The 23,872-nt window shown below is 40.4% G+C and overlaps 2 protein-coding genes across 9 annotated transcripts in view; both read left to right on the top strand.

Annotated features, from left to right (window-relative positions):
• Positions 1-9,093, top strand: part of KIF13A (kinesin family member 13A) — an 82,480-nt gene extending 73,387 nt beyond the window's left edge. For 2 of the 5 annotated variants that reach the window (XM_048507643.1, XM_048507644.1), the window contains 6 exons: positions 1,262-1,306; positions 1,806-1,917; positions 2,325-2,473; positions 2,967-3,080; positions 4,342-5,386; positions 6,490-9,093. In XM_048507643.1, the coding sequence (XP_048363600.1) occupies positions 1,262-1,306; positions 1,806-1,917; positions 2,325-2,473; positions 2,967-3,080; positions 4,342-5,386; positions 6,490-6,773 (1,749 nt within the window). In that variant the 3' untranslated portion in view covers positions 6,774-9,093. Of the gene's footprint in view, positions 1-1,261; positions 1,307-1,805; positions 1,918-2,324; positions 2,489-2,966; positions 3,081-4,341; positions 5,387-6,489 lie in introns of all 5 variants that reach the window. The other 3 variants (XM_048507647.1, XM_048507648.1, XM_048507645.1) reach the window with 2 other exon arrangements.
• A 903-nt stretch (positions 9,094-9,996) lies between these two features.
• On the top strand, positions 9,997-23,772 carry SIRT5 (sirtuin 5). 4 transcript variants are annotated; one of them, XM_048508440.1, is made up of 9 exons: positions 9,997-10,096; positions 14,772-14,904; positions 15,609-15,742; positions 16,945-17,170; positions 18,422-18,509; positions 18,895-18,948; positions 20,129-20,246; positions 21,147-21,262; positions 23,188-23,772. In XM_048508440.1, the coding sequence occupies exons 2-9, from the start codon at positions 14,790-14,792 to the stop codon at positions 23,261-23,263; spliced, it is 927 nt and encodes a 308-aa protein (XP_048364397.1). In that variant the 5' UTR covers positions 9,997-10,096; positions 14,772-14,789; the 3' UTR covers positions 23,264-23,772. The 4 variants fall into 4 exon arrangements, with proteins under 4 accessions (XP_048364397.1, XP_048364398.1, XP_048364396.1 ...); XM_048508441.1 differs by lacking the exon at positions 9,997-10,096 and adding an exon at positions 12,229-12,515; XM_048508439.1 differs by lacking the exon at positions 9,997-10,096 and adding an exon at positions 12,229-12,518.
• Positions 23,773-23,872: the final 100 nt, after the last annotated feature.

The raw sequence follows: 23,872 nt of genomic DNA, 5'->3' as shown, positions 1-23,872 counted from the left end.
GGATACTTCAGCAGCAGCCTTATATAGATTTCATTCATAATAATCTGAGATGTTCTGAAAGCACAAATCACAATGACCAACATCTCAGCTTTCAAGGAGTGGCTGTATATCAGCCAAAGCCAGAAAAAAGTTATGTGTGCCACAGGGTGGCTAGTTTTAAATTTCTGGGCGTTATGATTAAAGAGGACTTGACCTGGGGTGTACAGACTGCCGCGGTGGTTAAGAAGGCCCAGCAAAGACTGTACTATCTTAGACTGTTAAGGAAACAACAACTGAATGGAAAACTCCTGGTGTCCTTTTACCGCTGTGCTATAGAGAGTGTCTTAACCTACTGCATCTGTGTATGGTTCTCCAGTTGCACAGTGGCGGATAGGAAGGCGCTCCAAAGGGTGATCACTACTGCACAGAGGATTATCGGCTGCCCTCTCCCCTCCTTGGAAGAACTCTATAATTCCCAAAGCCTAAAGAAAGCCCAAAATATTCTGAGAGATCCGTCTCATCCAGCACACTCTCTTTTTGAACTGCTACCATCCAGCAGACGATACAGGTCTATAAAAACTAGGACAAAGAGACTTAGAGACAGCTTCTACTCTAGAGCTGTGGCGATGCTGAACTCCGGGGCTTTGTGTTGATGTGTTTGGGGCTGTGTTGGGATGGGTGGAGGAAGGGGAAAGTGAGGATGGGGTATGAGTCTGAATTTGTGTGCATCGAGGAATGCTGCTGTAAATTTTCGTTGTGCGTGCACAATGACAATAAATGCTTATGCTTTTCCAAAAATCTTGAATCTTCAACTGTAAACTAGATTCCAGCAGCCACCTCCAAGCTACAAGCATTTAAGGGGGAAGCATAATATTCTCCTGGATAGACCCAACCTATCAGTCCCCAATTGGCATTATTGTTGAATCCCCACCCTTGCCTATAACCAGGCATAAGCTATAAATTAGAACAAACAAAAGTTAATAACACATAGGAAGATTTCTCATACCTCTCTGCAGAAGAAAACCACAAACGTTCATCCAAACTTGGCTTACCCAGGCAGATCAAAAAGAAAATTAAGACTTATGCAGACTGATAAATGGAACAAGAATCACATTCTACCTCTCACCAAGAAGAGAGAGAGAGAGAACCACAGTTGCATGTCAGCATCTTGTCTTTTAAGTTTACAAAGGCTGATTGTAGGAGGTTTTGCCAATGATAACCACAAAAGTTGCAAATTTAGCATTCATTTGACTTAACGCTTGTTTATTGTTTATGGTTTTAGGTATCTTCTAGCCGCTTAGATCTATCTGGCTGTGATGATGATAAGGTATGAGATTCAGAAATTGAACTAGGGACCTCAGTCTTTCATAGGATTTGAAAATGTAGTAAATTAGAATTTTTTTCATAGTGCAAGAAAAGTTTAGTTATGTTTAATTATTAGTGATCAGTTGTTTTCTGGAAATAAGTGTAAAATGTTTAGAACGAGAATGTGGAATTTGATTTACTAACATTCAGAAATCTAATTTCTACTCAGCCCTAGTTATTTTTAGCTCTGCAAATGCAATATTGTCAGTTACTTTCTTGCATTAGGGGCAGAAGACACTCTGGTTAACAGGTTACTAAAAGTATAGGATTATTTTTTAAAAACACAAGTAAGAATTCTTCCTTTTTATGAAATAAGGAGATTCCTGGGTATGTTCATAATTAACAAAAATATATTTAAAAGGTATGTCAAAGAGAGGAAATGGACTTTTGAAAGAAACTGAATTACTGAAATGCTTTGTACACTATTCTTAATTTTCCTTGATTTTTTTTTGTGACTTCAGGATTGGTCAGAAGGCCAGATAGATATTTCAGATTGTTCCACCAGTTATCAAGACGTATCATGTTATGGGACTTTACCCAGGGATTCACCTCGCCGAAATAAAGACACTGGTGGTAAGGGTGTATGTATGTGTGTGTTTAATTGGATAAATAAGTGCAGATAATAAAAGAATAAAAATGAGATGTATAGCATGTGATTATATTTTTTGTTTACTGCCTTTAAATTTCTAGCTATATTAGCACGCAAGCAGAACATCCAGTCCAAATCTATTTAGAATTTAAGTCTGCCAGCTTTATACCGTTTGTCCTTCTTGCTCAGCATTAATCTGTATTAACTATTGGTGGATCTCTGGCTGGCTCAGGTGTCAAGTTGCTAGATCTCACTGAGGAGCTTATCTCCAGCTTTGTCTAACTGCACCACTCCTGGGGAATTTGTTTTGCTGTCCAATGTCTTTCTCATTGATTTATTCCAGAGGAATGTCTGAATAGCTAACCTATTGGGCACTTTTATGTTCTACAAGGTACTGTTTTGGAGAATCCACAGGCATCAATCACCAGTCCGTTTAAAGCATTTTCTCCGCAGCCACCCAAGTTTTTCAAACCTCTAATGCCAGTAAGAGAAGAAAACAAAAAAACGTGTCTTGAAACTCGACCTCTGCTTAGCAAAGAGGTAGGTAGAAGAAATGTAAGTAATAATAAGCTTTTTGAATGTTCACACATATAGGTGCCAGTAATTATTTTATGTATCTAGCAAATAGGTTGCAGCATGCACACTTGTAATAAGGAGCCTTGGGAACTCTGGAAATCCCACAATAAAATGTTAGCAAATCTTGTTCTCTTTCATTTGGAATGATATCTTACAGCATTTTTTTTGGTCCTCTGTTGAACAATGCATAGTGCTCTGCATAGTTTAAAGGTGAACATTGCACGTGAGTCTGTGTCAATGTCCTTAAGTCAGTTTATCCTTAAGTCTGGATCCTTTTTAGAAAGTGCTTCATATTTTATTCCGTTCAGTGCTTTTTTACTGAGACATTGCACGGATTTGGCAGGTTACTTGCCTACCTTCTGGCTTGCCTTGTTTTAATAAGCAGTCCTTCTGTCCTATTAACTTGCATGGGTTAAGTGTCAGTATGCTCATTGTATGCTGTGTTTGTGTGTCTCAGCCTTTGCAGAGCATGCTGTCATCTCAGGCATATAACATTGGCTGCGTTGTGCCCTCAGGAAGTAATGCCAGTAGCATGCCAGTAGAACACAATAGCATTCATGTGAAGAAGACTGTAAGTTTTCCTGTGGTTCTCTATCACAATGCCTGGTGGTGGATTAAGACCCTATTACTTTGATTGTTGAGGACATTCATTTTTTGAAAGACTGAACTTCTCCTGCGTCTGATGAGTCAATCAAATGATTATCTGAGGAGCTAATCAAATAAATAATGGATTAAAAGTGTGCTTGCATGTTCCTTTACTGAATGTTCATTTTTTGCATGAAATACTAAATTAATTTGATTCATAATATAATTCAGCCTTTTGAGGAGTTGCAGTGACTGACTGCTCTTAGCATGTTTTACCAATGATATATTACACCATATACAAATGTTTCACACCACTGTAATAAAATTGCATTTGTCTGCTTTGTTTTGATTGCAGATATTTGGAAACAGTTATATGCTTCTGTTTATAAACACATGTAAATGCAAAAATAGACACTGCCTGTGAACCTATTATATAGGTCCACTGTTTAAAATACACTTGATCTGTCTAGGACAGGGGTCTGCAACCTGTGGCTCTCCAGATGTTCATGGACTAAAATTCCCATCATCCCCTGTCACCATGGCCAATTGTCCATGCTGGCAGGGGCTGATGGGATTTGTAGTCCATTAACATCTGGAGAGCCGCAGATTGCAGACCCCTGGTCTAGGATAACAATTTGGAGGACAGAGGTAGTCCATGGCTGCTGTCATGAAAATACTAATCCTACACCACATTCCCTTTCTAGGTCAAAATTAATCCATTTACTTTTCTTGATTGTATGCTAACAAGATGGAAATAACTCAGCGGGGGTGGTTCATGACATGGTAATACCCAAGTCTGACTGCCTCATAATATTAGCTGTGATGCCTTTGTGAGATTCTTTGCTGGTTAAAAAGTATCTCAACCTATTTCAACTTGGGGAGCAAACTTGGGGTGCCTGAGGTGTCAGAAGCGCCTGCTGTCCTTTTTCTGTGGATGGATTTAGACTGATCTGCCAGTGGCTGCTGACAGGGTTCTTGGGAGTATGAGATATCACTTGCCCTCCTGTTCCATGCCCATCTTGGCTTTTGCAGTTCTGCTGTGAAATGTTATTGGTTCATTTGGTTAAAATTGTGAATGGCCTATTGATAAAAGGAATTTTCCCCAAGCCTCTGAAAAAAAGATTTCTCCCTTTTGAAGGTGGTAGTGAACAGTCCTTAAGATGAAATGGGGAAAGAATATTTTTGTAAACATAACACAAAAACAACTTTCTAAAGTAATAGTTTATCTCTCTTTAACATTTTCACAGGACTCGGAAGAAGACGATGAGTTGGAGGCCATTAACAAGAAGCCTTATGTGCCAGAAGAGTTTGCAGATTTTAGTGTTTATAATGCTAGCCTGGAAAGCAGGGAATGGCTACCTTCTAAAGGAGACTTAGTAAATTCCCGGATCCTTGAGAAAGAGGTATCCCGAAGCCCCACCACTAGCAGCATTACTAGTGGCTACTTTTCTCACAGTGCCTCAAATGCTACTTTGTCTGATATGGTAGTTTCCTGTAGCGATAGCACAGACCAATTAGCGAATCAAAGCAGAGATTTGGACTCCAGCGACCATCTCTCCTATGATTTAAGATCTTCAAACAAGGAAGCTTTGGAACCAGAAAGGGGCGGGTCTAAAGATGAGAGAGCCGTGTCACCCCTCAAAGGAAACAATGTCTTGGCAAGAGAGATCCCACTGTCCCAAAGCACCACCAGCGTCGAAGCCACAAAGTCGCAAAATTCAGTTGCGGATTCTTCGGACAATAAAATCACAGAACGTGGAATTGAATTCACAACTCGGGAAGTAACAGTTGAGCGCATTTTGAATGTTTTTGAAGATTATGCTTTTACGGAATTTATGGGTGTTGAAGATGCAAAGGAACTTGAATGTTCGGGAGTGCCACAATTCTTTTCTAGTGGCTCTTCTAACAGAAGAAAAAAGCTTTCAGCAGGTGAAACAAACTGTGCCACGGGTTTCTCAAAAAAGAATTACGACGACCAACCAGTGAACCAACTGGAGTTCTCACCAGCAGAACACCAGCAGACAAGCAGCACTGAAAGCTCTGCTATTAAAGGAAAAAAGGGTTCTCATTGTCAGATGGATGCAGATTCTTTCCTAGCAGATGACTTTACTGGAAAAAATAATTTGGATAGTTCTGGTTATGAAGATGCTACTGCTGAAGAGTTCCCTGACTGGGTGGCATTGGGGGAACAAGTGTCTATTGGAAACAATAAATCTGGCCTAGTGAGATATATTGGGCCAGTGGATTTTTCATCTGGTACTTGGGTTGGCATTGAATTACATTTCCAGATGGGTAAGAAACTGTTATATCCTTGATTCATTTAGACTTCTGCAGACACAAATTGTCTAGTAATATTTGCATGCCCCTATAATCCAGGACAGGATAACCCTAACCTGTGACTACTGCCTTATTTGATGTATGTTTTTGTTTTGTGGATTTCTTTAAATAGTTTAATCAAGGGAGAAGTCATTTCTGCCTTTAGGGTTCATTAATGTATAGCTTATGTATAAAACTGAAAAGTTCAAGATACAAAAGTATTTTCAAGCTTTGAATTTGAGTTTTGGATTCATAATTTGACATTTGAATTGCAGAAATGATGTCATTGAAATTCTATTTCACACATTTTGAAGACTATGGGTTTTGATTGGAAAACAAATGAATTATGCAAGTACCAAACACACTAAAAGCTATTAGCTGTCAGGTACCATTTGATTCTGATCACAGTTTCATCTCAGCTGTCAAGTACTGTCAGGTGTCTGCTACTGAAAATTGTAGCATGTCAAAATATTGAAATCAAACAAAATATTTCCTAAACATTTACTCATCTAGAGACTATTTAAAGAGCATTAACTGACCAATTCACAGCCAGTGAAGTCGGGATGGAGCTGTTCACAGTGATTTTCAGTTCAGTAACACTCAAGTATTCAAAGATATAACAAGACAAAAGATATTTGTACACAATAGCATTTCATGTTCATTAGTAATCAACAAATGCCCTGAAACACCTCTTCCTTCTCCCCGACCTTAACACTTTCTAGTTTGTCATGTGTTATTTGGCCGGCAAGGTCAGTTAGCTCAGAGCAGATGGAAGAAGAAGGGATTCATGTATCAGTGTTCCTTCTGATCAGGAGCACTGCATTGATATTGCCATGCAAAACTGCAACACCTTAATTTACACAGCTTTATTTACCTGAAGCACTCACTGCTATCAGAATAAAACTCTCAGTACAAGATTATTCATTGGTTTCTTCTTCCTGAATCTTATTATCACAAGTATAATGATGACATTTTCCAGAATTACTCCTCTGGTGGCTGCCAGCCGCTTAATCTGCAAAATAACTTTGAAAACTGTGGCTGAATACAATTCTAATACTATGTTTTGTTTTTATCCTAAGGGAAACATGATGGCACTGTAAATGGCAGAGAATATTTTCACTGCAAGCCACAACATGGGGTATTCGTTCGCCCTGGATGTCTCTCTAAAGCACCAGTTTCCACAACGACATGCAGTGTTGGTTCACAGCCTCAGGTATTACCTTCCAACGGGGAGAAGTGGAAGAATGCAGGTCAAGCGTCCTCCTCTTCCAGAACAAGAGCAGCAGCCCCCTGTCAGTCTGGCAATGCAGCAGCTTCTGCTTTTTCAAGAAAACAGGAGATCAGAAAATCTTGGATCAACTAAAACTGCAGTTTATTTTTTGCACTTGCTGCACGTATCACTGTGTGGAAACACTTTTGCTTTGAAGTGACTGGTGTAGTTTTGATCTGTCCATGTTGAATATTTAAATCATGGAGATAATTTTGCAGTTCTTTTTTTTAATAAATAGATATGTAAAATGGCTGTATCGTTTGTCTGCCAAAAGGGAGACATGAGCGTTCGCTAAATTGCAGTTAGTTTGTAGATAACCGTGAGGTACTTGACTGTTCGTTACTCAGCAAATTAGATCATATTTTAAATCAAATGTTTTATTGTGTGGGAAGGCTGTATATATATTTCTGAATGAAAAGCAACAATGTGCTATTAATTACCAAAGAACACACTTGCTGTTTGTCTTGTGATAATTATACATGTTTGAAGGCTTGGTGCCATATTTTTAGACATTAACGTCAGGCACCATGCCGCCTTATATCCTGTGTTTTAGTAAGCACACTGAAGAGACTGTAGGGGTTTTTTTTGGGGGGGGGGGGTTGGTCTTCCTAAGGGCCTGCCTCCGTGCTGACTTCTTGACATATACTGAAAATATTAACAATGCCTAAAGCTTGCACGTTTGGTGTTTTACGTGCCAACACAGGACAGCCAAGCAACCTGAATTCAAAAACAGTGTTATTGTACAGAAGGAGGACAAAATTTTCAACAAATGGCTTCTTTGAAAACAGAGAGGGAACAAGGCAGGAGCAGTGGGACCACAGCTATAAACCCATTCACTGTTTGTTGCTGGCTGAGTCCAAACTGAAGCTAAATGTTCTGAGCTGATTTTAGTGTGGTAAGTTCATTTTTCACTATGGATTGGGTATGATGCTTTTGAATCCTTGACAAGCTATTCCATGTACAGAAACTGTCTTGGATCTGTATAAAGTAGCCAGTGGTAATGGAAAAGGTAATGTGCTGCCTGCCATATTTGTTCTTGATTTCTTGGAAAGTAGTTGAGATAATGGGACCTTACGGAAAAGCTGCTGTTCTTTGATTCATATATGTATATAGTAAACTGTCTTAGTATTTTGCTATTTACTGTAAAAAGTGTAATTTATATTCTATTTCTGCTACACTGTATTTAATTGGTACAAAACATTTGTGTTAGAATACAGATAATTTACTTTGTTTATAAAATCTGTGCCTCGGACTTTACACTTTGTAATATAAGACTGTGTCAGATAAAAGTTTTGTTACTAATTTGTTGCTTCGGCATATGTTGTATTTACTTCTTAATATACATGTTAAAAAGAGAACAAACAGTGTATTCTAGAATGGAGGATATACATCAGTGATTGATTCAAAAGCCCCATCAAAAGTAATATTTTTTTTCCTCTCAAAGATTATGGGAAACATAAATGACATGCTATTGTGAGTAACACTTCAGCTTATAAATTTAGATGTATGTGTGTTTACAAAATTTTAAGAATGCTTCCATGCATTTTTAAACTTCCTTAACCTAAGATAGAGTGCTTTTGTATCTGCATGCACAGTTGTTTGTTCCAGCAGTAAAGGTTCAGCACTTCTCTCTCCTGGCTGTACACTCAGTGAAGTACAGAATAAATTGTTCCTGCTCATTTTGATGTTTTGCATCTATTTCATCAAAGTCCTCTAATCCAGCAGTAAATTGTATCAGAATGTACGTGCAACTACATTTACAACAAAAACATACTTTAACCTTTTGTGACAGTCGCAGGATGAGAAATAATGCAAATTCATTTTTAAATGATATGAATCAGTGAAATCATATCGTAAGGGAAGTTTTAAAATCAAGGCTATTTGCTGCTTTCAAGAATACCTCTGATCATGACAATCCCTTAGGTAGAACTTCCAAAGAGATTAACACAAAACAATATGAAAAAAGTAGCGTGCAGTAGGATTGAGAGATGAAAGCAGTATTGCAACAAGCATTAATATGTTGTCCTGCATTTTATGTAGATTCTAAAATACAACTTTCAGTTTCAACATTCACTTATACTGTGCACGAGCATTTGATCACATCAGTATTTTCCAATAATGGATATGTGTTCTTGTTGGAATAAATAATCCTTGTACACTTTGGGGGTTTTTTTAAAAAAATGTTCAGCTAGTGGTTGGACTCAGTGTTACGAGGAATGTTTTAGGAAAGTATATGTAAGGATATAGTATGAAGTCTTTGGAATTGATTTGTGTATACAGCTGTCTCTTTTTACTGTTTTATATTAACTTGAATATGTATATATGCGATTTTGACTAATATTACCTATCTGTAATTATTTTTATATTCAGAAAATATTTTATAGGAATAAATCACCTGTAAAACATGCTGAAACACAGCTCTGGGAGTAATTTGTTCATACAATTACAGGATCATTTTTGAGCAAGCTGCATAAGTAGGCATTTCAAGTAACATGTTTGCATATGTGAAATAACCATACCAATCTTCCACAACTGATTCAGAAGTTGCATGTAGTGTGGTAGAAATACCAAGGTATTTGTATTTTTGTAGAAATGCAGAGATTGGTAAAAACTAGTTAGGTGAAGATGTAAACACTCACAGAGTCAAGAGCAATGTATTATTTTGCTCTAGTGTGTTTTTTATTCGAATCTTCCTTCCACAAAATCCTGATTACATCCTTTCCCTGCTTTCTGTTCTCACAAATGTCCTGGTTAGGCTTTGGTACTGGCCCAAATCCCTGTTTTGTATCTGAGCAGAGACTTGGACCTGGGTTTCACAGATCCTGGTCCAGAATTCACTATGCCACAAATTTGAATTTTCAGTATCTGCTGCTTTCAGTTTTCCTTCTTTTTTTGGCTTTCATATAAAAACTGTCATTTTGAATGAATCAGAGAGCATAAGTGTATCAGTATCCCATGGCACCTCTCCAGTTTTGTTTATCTACCACTGCTGCTTCATGCTGGAATTTAGATTTTAAATATTCTAAGTATGCTACTCTAGTTTCCTCGTGGCCTAACTTTATAACATTATATTTTGCATAATTTGTGCTATATCTAATTCTCAATCTAGCTGTCATGTGTAGATGAAAAAATCCACACAATGGGGCCAGTAACATTGGAGGGGGATGTTTACAGAGACCTCAGGTTTGCTGAAATCTAAAAGGTAAGAATACCCAAAATATTACAGGTGATGCCTGTATTTTGAAAGAAGCAGAGAACATTGGTCAAGATTTAATGAGAACTTAGTGGACATTTTGGAAGTTGCTAGGCAACGCCAAACAACACTGCTGAGGCGTCTGTGCCTTGGTTACACTGTCAACAGAGTGGAAAGGGCAAGAGAAGAATTCAGAAAGGTGTAAGATGGCGAGGAAGGAAAGGTAAGCATGAACATGGGAGAAAGAATGAGATGGTTGAAGCGGGAGGAAGGAAGAGAAAAGGGAAGAAGCTGCAGGATGAGTGAAGAAGGAAAAGCTGCAGACAGGATAAAGGTGTAAAGGGGCAGGAGGGAAGAGAAGATATTGTGGGTAGCGGGATACAGAAGGAGGATGAGACCTCTGAATTCTTGTAGGTCTTCTGCTTGTTGAATGGTTTCTGATGCAGAATGCTTTGTTGTGACGTTAATGGTGTAAACGTGCTACTTAGGGCAGCAACTGTTAAACTAGCTAAAAAAAACCCCTCCATTCCTCATTTTGTCTTAAATTCATAGAACCACCCCCAAGCTCTTCCTCACCAAGCATACAATAGATAGCCCCCTTTCAAAGCCCCCTTTCAAACTGTACCCATCCCTCTGGAAGCATCCGTCTTTTAGTTCCATCCTCCAAACCACAGTCAGACCCTTGAAAAGCCAGGTTATGTAAAATATTTGTAATGTATGCATATGGCACTGCACAATTCTGCCACAATTTTCTAGGTAAATGCTGATGTGGGAGGGGAGGGAGAAAGCTGAAGAGGTAGATAGCGGTAGGTTGGCGGTTGAGTGGGAAGGGGATAGAGTTGCCAACTCCAGGTTAGGAAATTCCTGGAGAGGGGGAGGGCTGAAGGCTGCGGAGGGTAGGTTTGAGGAGGGGAGGGGTCTCAGAGCAGTATAATGCCAAAGCAGCCATTTCCTCCAGGGGAACTGGAATTGCCAATCTCCAGGTAGGGGTTGGAGATCATCTGAAATTACAATTCCTTTCCTGATCACAGAGATCAGTTCCCCTGGAGAAAATGGATGCCTTGGAGGGTGGGCTCTATAGCAGTATACCCTGCTGAGTTCACTTCCCTTCTCAAACCCCACTCTCCCAAAATTTCCATCCCCCAAATCTCCAGGAATTTCACACTCTGCAGCTGGCAACCCTAGGGAACTGATCTTTTGTAAAATAACTGATTTTCAACATAGCCAACTTTGAGGATACTTTTATCCAGACACTGGAGCCATGAACTTCTTTCGACAATCCAGAAAAGTGCTGCAGGATTTGCAGAAAAATCTGAGATCTAAAAAACACGTGTGTGTGTGTGTGTGTGTGTGTGTGTGTTAAACTCCACATAGAAGCATCAGCTGTAGCTTTAAGAAACAAATGCCTTCAGTGGCCCTGACTATGCAACCACAACAATATTGTCAGCATTCAAGACTTGGTTTGTATCACTTTGAGGCAGTGGTGGGATTCAAATCGGAGGCAAAGCTAGGGAAAATGGAGCCCAGTGCAAAATCTGAGTTTTGCCCCCCCCCCCCCCATGGGCAGCCGCTGTAATGCTGGAATCCACCCCCAAACAGCATCACTTTCAATGGTGTTTAAGCTAGGGAGTCCAGATTCTCCTTTTAAATCCACCTTAAGGGGAGAATCTGAGGTCCCCAGTTAAAACAACATTGAAAGTGATGCTGTTTTGGCATGGATTCTCCCCCACCCTGGAACAGCATCACTTTCAATGTTTAAACTCGGGACCTCAGATTCTCTCTTTAAATCCATGCTGAAGGGGGTGGATTTAAAAGGGGAATCTGGGGAAATTTGGAGGGTGCCTGCTGTCAGGGGTGCAATTGTTAAGCTAGCAGCACCAAACTTTCAGGGTATCTTTATGAGACTCTCCTGATGATACCACCCAGGTTTGGTGAAGTTTGGTTGAGGGGGTCCAAAGTTATGGACCCTCAAAGGTGTTGCCCCCTTCTATTAACTCCCATTGGAAACAATGGGGGATGGGGCACCCCCTTTGGGAGTCCATAACTTTGGACCCCCTGAACCAAACCTCACCAAACTTGGGTGGTGTCATCAGGAGAGTCTTCCAAAAGATCCCTGAAATTTTGATGATGCTGCGCCCTCTTCAGGCCAAAAACCAAAAAAACTAAAAAAATTAAAAGGGGGGTGGAGCTTCAGACATGTAATGGGGGGGTTTGAACCTGAGACACTCCCCCTTACCTACGTCCTTGTTCCAACCTATTTGCTGTTTTTTAAATTATGATAATGAAGGCTTTTATGCACACACACCACCACCACCCCCCCTCCAGCATAACACTGTCAGTTTAAGCCGGTGTCGAAGGCAGCCAGCCGCCCACCTCCCCTCTTGAGGAAGCAGGGGGGGTGGGGGAGGCGGGGAGAAGACTGCAGCAGCCGCTTCGCTTCCCAAAGTCCCCCCAAGAGCCCCGGTTCAAACCAGGCGCCGCAGCTGGGCCGGGCGAGACGTGCCGCGCCTCACGCAGAGCCGCCCCCTTTTCAGTAGCTGGGCCGCTCCGCCCTCCTCGCTTTGGGGCTGTTGCTGTTCCTGCAGCGGCTCAGTTTGGAGAGGCGGGCCCTGGCCGGAGACACAGCCGAGGAGGTGGAGGTGGTGGTGAGTACGGGCTGGAGGGGACGACGAGGACGGAGGACGGTCCTGCGCTCCATGCCCCCCCCCCCGCCCCAGTTGCTTTCTCCTTCCCACCAGCCTTCCTGCAGACGGGTGCGTTAATGAGATGGGGGTGGGGGCGGCGGTGGGCAGAGCTAGCGATGCCATATGGGGCACAGTGTCACTCCCCTCCAAATAGCCCTTTTCGTCTGTTCCCTCTTATCAAACGTGGGGGGCGGGATGGATTTGGAGGAAATAGCTCCCATAGTCCCATTCCTAGAGTACCTACTGGAATATCTATCTATCTATCTATCTATCTATCTATCTATCTATCTATCTATCTATCTATCTATCTATCTATCTATCTATCTATCTATCCTCACTCACTCACTCACTCACTCACTCGGGGTGGGGGGTGGGGGGGTGCCCTCCCTAGGCCTTTCTGCATGCCCAATCGTTTCTCTTTGCCGACAGAAGTTGCAGGAATAAATGTTTCTGTGCGTTTTGTTTGCCAACTAAACTTCTGGAGGCGCCTGTCTTCCGTCAGCATGCATGCCACTTTAAAATCCCACTTTCCACTGTGTCAGGGAGCGCCTTTAAGACTACCAGATTTATTGAAGCAGAAGCTTTTGGTCTAAGCACCCACTCTGGACACTTTCACACATGCAGAATAATGCACTTTCAATCCACTTTCACCATTGTTTCCAAGGGGATTTTGTTATTTCGCATAGTAAAATCCAGCTGCAAAGTGGATTGGAAGTGGATTGAAAGTGCATTATTCTGCATGTGCAAAAGTGTCCCATGCCTGGCTGTGGCTCAAGAAAGTTTGTTGCTTTCCCTCCCCAAGTCTGGTAAATGTGGGACTAGACCCTCTTTTCTATATGCATATTGTTTTAAAGCATGGATGTCTGTGCTGTTTACTGAGGAGGGTTCATGACTGTAGTAGAGAAGCCGCCAGACAGATGTTTTTGCCTGATGGCAAGTTTAGAACAGGACAATTTCTTAGAGCCATATCAACTCTTCAATAAGGGCTTTGAGACCTCACAACAACTGTGGCTGTTATTCATGTTCTATAGATTGGGCAACTGAGGTTGACACAAAGTTCATCAATAATTTACATAAAAGTTGTTTATATCCAAGAACAAACTTAGAAGTCCAGATTTGAAACCTTACTCATCACACTGATATGCATAAGCATCTCCAGATATTTTTTGATGTAATGAAAAATATATTTCTGAATGCTTTCAAAATGAGTCACTTCTGGTAATGTGTCAGGTAGAGTAGAGGTATACATTGGCAAGTGACACTTTATATATAAACATGTGGCTGTCTCCATCTTAATCTGTAGTTTGCTAGTTCTAATCCTGTTTCTGCCTTTGGGAATTAATACAGTTAAACTTTGATGAGACTGGGATTTAGGACTAGGGCCAAATATCTATTTACAAGTGGTTGTGGTGGGTGTTCCGGGCTGTGTGGCTGGATCTTGTTCCAAACGTTTCGCCTGCATCTGTGGCTGGCATCTTCAGAGGTGTATCACAGAGGGAAGACTTCCCTCTGTGATACACCTCTGAAGATGCCAGCCACAGATGCCAAGGCTAAACGCGTTAGGGAACAAGATCCACTGGACTCTGACGGCCACAATCACTTCAGAAAACCCACTACAACTAGAAGTTGAATCTTGTGCCGTGAAAGCCTTTGACAATACATTCAATTTACAAGGTTTGTAAGTTCTGGAAAACGTTTGTGCATAACATTGAAAAGACTTTCCAGTTCTCATTAAGTGTTGATATGCTAGTCAAAATATGAATTTTTTAGAAGCCTGTTGGAAGCAAAGGGTTGTGAATCCTTTGTGGCAGTTTTCCCATGAGAATTTATAATGTGATTACTATTAATTGTTTTACCAGCAAGACATGAAATTCTTATTTATTTCATGTGTGTAATAACCAAAATGCCAGGGACAGTCAAAGAAACTGACAAAACTGCTACAGAATTAAAGTAAAAATATTTATCATTTTATCCATCAGCCCTTGAAATTGTCAGATAATAGAGGTCTTGTAATTCAAAAGTTCAACACCCTCCTCTTCCAGCAAGACTGTGTTTGTTTCTCAGTAATGTGCTACAGTAGCCAGTAGGGACAGCAGGGTGTTCATAATCTAAGACATCCCAAACAAACTGCACCTCGATGAAATGTTCTCATTCGTTAGAGCATCAGCCTCACCGTTATCCAAGAAATGTTTTTCTGTTTAACCCTTTCTCTAGTATCATCCTGGGATCCTAATGAATCTGTTCCACTTTACTACGAGAAGGCTAGTTTCTCAAGTATATTGCGGACTTAAACCTACTTCTTCCAAGAAACAAAGAATTTGCTTCGATATGGCTCGGCCCAGTTCAAGTAAGCCAACTTTGTCCCTTGCATGATCTTCTTTCTGTTGTCTATAAACTGCTTGTTTCTAGTCCTTGTGAACCTTGAAATCCTAATATATGACATTCTACCTTAACAAATGCATTATTTTGGCTTTGGGGACTATTATTGATGAAAATAATTGAATGTGCAAACAATGGACTCTTTTGACTTATGCTCAGCACTTTCCAGCCCTGCTCCCTGAGATCTGCTATTAACTGGAGACTCAAAATGAGACCTAGTAAATGGAAAGTGTATATTATGTCATTTTAATGTCACGTTTTTAAAAAATGATTGACTCACCTTTACATAGGCCAATATGTCTACTTCAACACTTGAACTGACAGGATGGATGAAATTAATATTCATATATTACAGTGTTCCTAAAACAACATCTTAGCCCTTATCGAATGCTTAAATGTTTGTAGAGCCATAAAGCAAACATATTTCTTGTATAACAATTCCTACTGGTGGCCTGAGACATAAAATCATGTAGACAATGTTGTGATATAAAATTACTGTGTAGCCAAAGTATGAATTGTTCTGAGCCATATGCTGTCCTTCGAGATGTGAAGGAATGGCAACCTAGAGCTCTTCTATGCATGACAAAATAAGCTTTGTATATTTTTTTAAAATATGCTTATTTAAAATGAAACAAATCCGAATTTCCTTTATGTCTTCTTTTTAAAAAAAAGATATGGCTGATTTTCGAGAAGCATTTGCTAAAGCAAAGCATATAGCTATCATTACGGGGGCTGGTGTAAGTGCAGAGAGCGGCGTTCCAACCTTCCGAGGTGCAGGAGGATATTGGCGGAAATGGCAGGCTCAGGTACGTGCTCCTCTCAGTTGTCGGGATGTCACTGACTTTATAAACGTGGCTGGCTCTTCTGCCTCCTCACATGTTCTCTTTCCAAGCTATTTGGAAATGACTCTGCTTCTCTTGATCCTAAATACAAGTGTTGTATGTCTTCATGCTATCTATTGTGTATTGCCATCTTTACACATTCTGGCCGTTTCCGCATGGGAGGAATATGGCGGCCTGGAGACAACAAAAAGGCCGTCCCCAGGCCGCCATTCGCACAGGGGGCGCAGCTGCTTTGCAACCGAGCCGGCGTTTTCAGAGTGTGCTGGGAAGCGCACTTTTCTGAAAACGCCGGCTGGAAGCCGCTGCCATGCGAACAGCAGCGGCTTCCCGGCGCTTCCCCTCCCACTCCCTGCCTTCACTCACCTGCTCTCCGGCCCTCCGGTGCGTTGCCGGGGCCTGGGGACACGCCCCCCTGTTCTGCGACACGGAAGCAGGCGTGCAGGGCAGGGGAGGCGTGTCCCCAGGCCCCGGCGATGCGCCGGAGGGCCGGAGAGCAGGTGAGTCGACCGGGCGACGGCGCCCAGCGGCGCCATCTTCCCAGTTCTTTCTGGGAACGTCCATGCGGACGGTCCCAGTGTCGTCGGGTCAGCGTCAGAAACGCCGACCCAAGCCCTTCCGCCTCCATGCGGAAAGGGCCTCTGAAATTTAGAAAAGCTTTCTAGTTCACATTTTTTGGTACTGTTACTTAATGTCCTTGCAGGGCAGTCCCAAGCAGTCTTACCCGTTCATAAGTGGATGAAGCCATTGGGCTTAGAAGGGTTGGCTGCACTGTTGAGCACTTTATTCTCACACTGAATATACTTACTGGTTCCAGTTATGTAATTTATTTCAAACAGAAATTGAATGCATGCGTGAATGTGAGTATAGCGTAGTAACTGAGCTTGTGGCCTGGGGAGTTTCCCGGTTCTCATCTCAGCCACAGATTCTCTGTGTGGCTTCTTAGCCAGCTAATATCTCTCAGCTTCAGTTCCTCCATCTGTTTATAGGACTAACTTACAGAAATATTGTAAGAATTACTCCAAGAAATGTACGTGAAACACTTTGAGCGCTGAAATGTGCTACACAAATACAAAACAAGTTCTTGCCCATAACTGCAAATAAAAACGAGACTTGGTCGATTGATAGTATTTTCTTTTGGCAAACCAATGAATTACATTTTTCTGTAGGAACTGGCGACCCCAGAGGCCTTTGCAAGGAACCCTTCTAGGGTGTGGGAATTCTACCATTACCGTAGGGAGCTGATGCTGAGTAAACATCCCAACCCAGCACACATTTCCATAGCAGAATGTGAGGCCAGGCTAAGCAAGCAAGGCAGAAGTGTTGTGGTCATCACGCAGAACATTGATGAACTCCACAGGAAAGCTGGGACAAAGCATCTCTTAGAAATTCACGGTAAGAATCCATAGAAACATCTTACTAGTATTTCATTTACCTATCTGTATATACTTGAAACTGCCAAAATCTGCATAAACACAGACTAATAATGACCTGGCAATTTTCCATTAGTAGACACTTCCCTCTTTTGCGTTGAATCTACTTGAAGGCACATAAAAGAAGAACTTGTATAATTGTATTCTACGTCCTGGGAACCAAATGTCCTGCTAGGCTAGAGAGATGTCGTTTGATCTGCCAACATTTTCTTTCCAGTGAAATTCAGGAAAAGCTTGAAAACAGCAGTAGGAGTGAGAAAGAGGATATTTTACATTCCTCCCCTTCTTATGGGTTTGTTCTGATCACTCCCCCCTCCCACCCCGGCAGAGCTGCTATATGTTTCACAGGGATATTATTATCATCATGGAATTGCTTCACTTATAGCCCACCTTTTTCACTTGAGACTCAAGGCGGATTACAAATTGTGAAAAACATCATCAGACAACACCGATCTCCAGTAAATAAGAACAATGCAATGGAGTTGGAAAGCAAATACAAGCAAATAATAAAAGGATTAAGGAGTTGGAAAGCAAATGCAAGCAAAGAATTAAAAAAAACCCGTCTTCGGCAACAAAACAGTCAGGGTAGGCACAGAAGTACATAATGCAACAAAACTGTCTAAGGTTTGACCTAACATACTGAGGAAAGGGTGACTAAAGTAGAAAACATTTAATTGAGTTGAACTGCTGTAAAAAAAGGTAAAATTTCACCATACCACAATTATGATCGGTTTCTTATAGAAGCAGTCTGCTAGGCTGATCTATTATACCAGAGTTCTCATCTCTATCTATAGAACAATCCCCTTCTGAAAACATGGTTGGATACCTATGCAGTACCTGAGCATTTTTTTAATGGGCTGGATAGCAGCTGGGGAAGCAGCTGAACACACACACATGTAGTCAACATTTACTGGATTTAACTAGCAAAAATACTTGTGTGACAATGTGATTACGAGTATCCTTGCATTAATGTAAATTGTCCTTTATTTTCTTCTATTCCATTTGGGTTTGTGTCTTTCTACTGGTTAAACATTTTGGTGGTTTCCTGTAGCTGGCTAATCCACATGTAGGAAATTAATGGCTTTCCTATTCTAATTCTCTGTTCTTGCAACTTATAGTTACATTCAAATATATTGTATACTATTTTAGTAATTTAGTACTACCAACAATAAAGTCAAAGTTTAAAATCTTGTGTTCCTACTTTGTTTTATAGGCAGTTTATTCAAAACCCGATGCACCAGTTGTGGAAATGTGACAGAAAATTATAAGAGTCCAATTTGTCCTGCTTTGGCTGGAAAAGGGTAATTCATTTGTGCTGTGTTATCCATCCTACTAAGAACATTGTTTCTCCTAAATAAGATTTGGTGAACATACAGATAGCTAAAGCTGAGCTCACACAATCTCAATCGAACTTCACTGTCTTTTTAAAATCCCCTGTCTAATCATATGTGTGCATGTGAGAGTGTGTAAATGTTGAGGCAAAATAAGGTTTCAAGCAAGAAGTCTATGTTTTCCTGATCACCTAGTGCTGTTGTTACTAAATAGATATTTTCAAGTCATGTTAAGCTGTGTGGAGGTAAAGGAGAACTGGAAATGACACACTAGTACAAATTAGATTTATACTTACAAAGAGAAATTTTACAGTTTATTTGTTTGTTCGTTTGTTTGTTTGTTTAACAATTCCAGCGCTCCAGATCCTGAAGTCAAAGATGCTGGGATTCCTGTGGAAGATCTTCCTCGGTGAGCACATTATAACATGTGGACATATCTGTAATTTTCAGTGTGTCAAGTGACTGGCAAGAGTGAAGGTTAAAATTATTTAAGTGTTTTAGCTTTTACTGGGCTGAGGAGGAGACTGAGATGTGTGGTGGTTGGGTGGAAGCAGAAATCCTGTTCTGGCGACTTTGTGTCCAGGTCTCATGCTGATGTTGGCAGCAACAGACTTAAACAGAAAAGGGGGCAGAAAGGGGCAGGAAGACAAGAGAGGCTGGAGAGGGGAAGTGGCCACAGAATGGAAAGAAAATGGGAACTTGGCTTGGCTGGCAGGAGTGGAAGGAAGAACAGAAAGGGGCAACAGAGTGAGCTGAGAGAGAAAATGGAGACCAGCTAGTGATGGAAAGGGGACTGAGAAGAAGGAATGGGATGGGAATATAGACACAGTAGGGAGAGAGAGAAGGTGGAGAGTTGGATAAGAAGAGAGGAAAAGTGGGGGCCATCATTGGGTCTGGAGGGGATTTCTATCTCCTGTGAGATTTCTGGGCCTCCAGAGATACAAAGTTTCTTAATATCTTAAAGCCAAGATTTTTTTAAAAAAATGTTTTTTTAAGGATTATTTTCAGGGAAAAATAAAAATTTAAAAATGTAATATTTTCCTAGCCATCTTAACCCTGTTTTGCTGCTGAATCAATAACACTCATCACGGTTAGCATATAAAATTGCATGTATGGGCAGATTTATGGAATTTGAAATTATAAATGTCTTATAGCCCCATCCAAACAGGAAGCAGTGGATCGCAACACCGATGTAGCACCACCTGCCACTTCTCAGTGACATGGGGAAGCTTGTAAAGTTCCCCTTTCCCTTAAATGCATGCTGATTTCCTTCTCTTTCCCTGTCAAAAGGAGCGGGGTAGTTGCATTTTACCGGGTTTCAGAAACCATGGAGATTCCCTGATCTGAGAGTGCTGGGGCGGGGGAGCGGCAGATGTGCATAACTGAAAGTCCAACTCAGAAAGAATGTACACTTAATGTAAAGGGGAATTATACTTAATGTAAAGGGGACCACAAGTGCATTGTCTAGATTTGTAATAAACCTAATGTAATTGGACCACTTTATAATAAATCCCTAAAGATTTAAAGTACTCTCCTTTTCAGCTTTGCGTCTTTCTGAAGTATAATTTCCCCCTAATGTTTTTATATAGGTGTGAAAACTGCAATGGCCTCTTGCGCCCTCATGTTGTATGGTTTGGAGAAACTTTGGATTCTGACATCCTTACAGCTGTTGAAAAAGAGCTTGAAACGTGTGACCTGTGTTTGGTGGTAAGTGACATTTTGGTTTTCTGTTTTCATACTTAGGGTATGTAACTAACAGTGCAGTCCTATGAATGCTTATTGCAGAGAGATCAGAGTAACTGGTTGAAAGACAACCTGCTTGCAGAAGAAACATGTAAATGAAACTGTAAAATGAAGATTTTTCACAATACTGAGGACCAGTTGATTCATGAGTTTCTAATGTGATATAGACTTCATACGGGTGCTTCTCTCTGGCATGGCAATTTCTGTTACAGTCATGTTGTGGTGACAAACCACTCCACATCTGTGGTGACAAACCACTCCACTCCACATCTGAAATGTAAGACTTACTCAGAGGCTACTTGGAATATTTAGTAACTGATTATTGTAAAGAGGAATGTTGTGGCACCATAAAATGCTAAAATGATTTAGTCTATGATAGTGGCTTTCATTTTTGGCTTCTCAATCACTAAAAATATCTGCTGGGAACTCAAAAATACCTGTGGTTTTGTATTTTTGTAAGAAAAAAAAGAAAATTATTGTAACTGGAAATGTTTAAAACATATTTTATTCTCTTTTACAATTGATACCCCCCCCACTAATAGTAATTTTAAAATACATTGTATTGTTTTTTTTGGCATCTGCTCTGGTTTCTTTTACCCTGAACTTGTAGATTTTCAGTTTCAAAGAAAAATGTATTTCTTTTGTGCAGCTGGAAGCTTTCGATGGCCTTCATATAATTTTTAAATATATATTTATATGTGTGTGTGTCTACTAACTGAATATAACATGTTATACACCTGACAACATAAAAACTTATGCCAAAATAAATTTGTTTGCCTAAGGCAGCCATATCTTAGCTCAGATTAACAGTTGGGAAATGTGACATCATCACCGTGTGACCTGATGTGATGTTTGGTCTCTTAGGTTGGAACCTCTTCTATCGTGTATCCCGCTGCTATGTTTGCTCCTCAGGTGTCTGCCAGAGGAGTGCCAGTTGCAGAATTCAATATGGAAAGCACCCCAGCTACAGATCAGTTCAGGTGAAGCTTTAATATCTGTCATAACTTGTAACTGCAGATATAAAATTTCCAGGAATTTTAAAGCCATGGAGAAAAAAAATGGTCTTTTCTCCAGGTCTTTTTTTTTTTGGAGGGGGGGGGAGGGGAGGGGATTGGGAAAATTGAAATATATTTACTTACTGTCCTTTCAAACCTAAACATTGTTTTTTTACTGACTGAATGAAATAAAATGCACAATTGATAACCTAGTTAGCATATAAAAGTGTACAGTTTAGCATATTTATGGAAGTTAAAAGTGTAAATATATTTTCTGTAAGAAAACTTGTAGTTTTACCCAGTGACAGTCCAGGTCTGGCTCAGGAAAAAGGGCAAACAAATAAAGCTGAGAATCACAATGATATTTAGAAGCAACTGACATGCAGCAAGCATACTGTATGACCTGACAGGAAATTTATAAGCATCACAAGCAATGACAGAGATACTTATCTACATAGATGCCTAAAAGAATTTTCCAGTAAAAGGGCAAGCAGATTGAAATACTACCGATGAAGCCACAAAATGGGACATTATCTAGATTCCCCATCTAAATATGAATATCATTGCGATTCTCGGCTGAGGGCTAGTTAGCAGCAGGGAATGCAATATTATTGGACTTTGGACATATATCTATTTTGTTTGTCTGTTTATGTATGTCATCTGCTGTTCATTGTTCTACTGTGTTATCTTTTTGTTTCTGTAAACTAGGAAATAAACCTGAGCACATGTTCACTTTAATTGTACTATAAAGAAATGTTATATTCACTCAGTGGCCAATGTCCTCTGCAGCCTGGGTTAAGCAATTTTGGGTTTATTCATTGACTTTTATTCCACTACACCTCTCATTCTTTGATATGTTTGGCCTGTAAGGAAAAAAAGCAGACAGAGTGAAAGTTAGTTCTGCCTGGTATGGCAGAGTAGTTTAGCACTATCTCTTGGAAGGAAAAGCCCTTCGGGGATCAGGCAGTAGATAAATTTAATTAATTAATTAATTAATTAATTAATGAGTGCTTGATTAGGTGGTACAATGGTTAAAAACAGTGACCTCTAATCTGGAGAACCAGGTTTGATTCCCCGCTCCTACACATGAAGTCTGCTGGCTGACGAAATGACCATTAGCCTAGACAGCCTGTGGAATACTCCCCATCAGCGCTCACTAGCATGGCCAATTGGCCATGCTGACAGAGGCTGATGGGAATTCAGTTCCTGAACATCTGAGATTTAAGGTTCCCACCCTAGTCCGGTGAGAACCTCTGAGTCACAGATGTTCAGGAACCTAATTCCCATCAGCCTACTAGCATGGCCAATTGGCCATGCTGACAGAAGACACAGGTGTAGTTCTAATTTTATCCTGAGCTTATGATTCTAATTATCTTCAGAACACTCCCAACCCCACCTGCCTCACAAGGTGTCTGTTGTGGGAAGAGGAAGGAAAGGGGTTTCCAGGCCACTTTGAGACTTCTTACTGGAGAGAAAGGTGGGGTATAAATCCAAACTCTGCTTCTCTTCAACAGGTAGGATAGCCAGCATGTTTGGATATTAACTGAAAGAAAACACTGAATTCTTTAATAACTTTTTAATAATGTAACATCTTGAATCTATTCTTGTAGTGATCCTTTATGAAGCATTGCTTATAAATATATCAATTGAAATGCCTACCATTGTTTGGAGGCAATGACTATAAATGGGACTACAGATCCCATCAGCCCCTGGGGGCTGATGGGAATTGCAGTCCATGAACATCTGGAGAGCCGCAGGTTGCAGACCCCTGTTCTAAACCATCCTACAGTTGAAGTAAATCTGAAATAGCTACCTTTGAGTATAAGCAGCAATGGTGTTAAGGCTTATTGTGCTGACACTATTTTTTGATGAAATACTCTTCCTATCCTGATAGCCTTTTCTCTGTTTAGTTTCCATTTTGCAGGTCCCTGTGGTACCACATTGCCCCCAGCGCTTGCGCGCCATGAAACTGAGATCATCTCTTGAACATTCATCACAAGCACGTAGGAAAAGAATCTGATTGCTTAACTCACCAAGGTGCAAATACAAGACCAACATGGAATGTATCGAAAAAGCTTTGTGAATACTTGGGAAACTGGATCAGAGGAGGATTGCAAATCTTGATTCTCAGCTTGATTATGAGAATGAATAAAAGAACAGATTTATTATGGACACTGGCATTTGAAAAGCTATTATGTTTTGTTGTGCTGAACTGTGTAAAATGCCAGCATAAAAACACGATCAGTTCAAAGCATTGTATATGGGTGACAGCAAATTGTTTGTGCTTCCATGTAGATTGTATGTTCAATTAATCAAAAACAGGGACATTGCCTTTACAGTTTATACTTTACAACTATATGGTTCACAAAGTAAAACAGTTGTAAAATTCTTGGAAAATGTAAGGGTGAGTAGCCCAATATGGCAAAATTACAGCTTCTGTACCTTACACTCCAGTATTTTTTTCAAGAACTCAATAAAACAAATTCTTTATTCTTCACACATTTCATTTCTGCAAAAAAGGTTTAGGTTTGTTCTTGGGTGAATTTGTGGTGATCAGTATGAGAAAGTAGCCAAATGCATATAAACATTATTCAC

Source organism: Sphaerodactylus townsendi, linkage group LG09 (genome assembly GCF_021028975.2).
Source record: "Sphaerodactylus townsendi isolate TG3544 linkage group LG09, MPM_Stown_v2.3, whole genome shotgun sequence".
Lineage (NCBI taxonomy): Eukaryota > Metazoa > Chordata > Lepidosauria > Squamata > Sphaerodactylidae > Sphaerodactylus > Sphaerodactylus townsendi.
This window is presented reverse-complemented; position numbering and strand designations above follow the sequence as displayed.

Excerpts from the sequence above, each read along its gene's own strand:
- SIRT5 (XM_048508438.1), top strand. The coding sequence starts at position 12,570 with ATGCCCCCCCCCCCGCCCCAGTTGCTTTCTCCTTCCCACCAGCCTTCC. Across the intron at positions 14,905-15,608 it reads TATGGCTCGGCCCAGTTCAA|ATATGGCTGATTTTCGAGAA; the intron begins GTAAGCCAACTT and ends TTTAAAAAAAAG. Across the intron at positions 21,263-23,187 it reads CCAGCTACAGATCAGTTCAG|TTTCCATTTTGCAGGTCCCT; the intron begins GTGAAGCTTTAA and ends TTCTCTGTTTAG.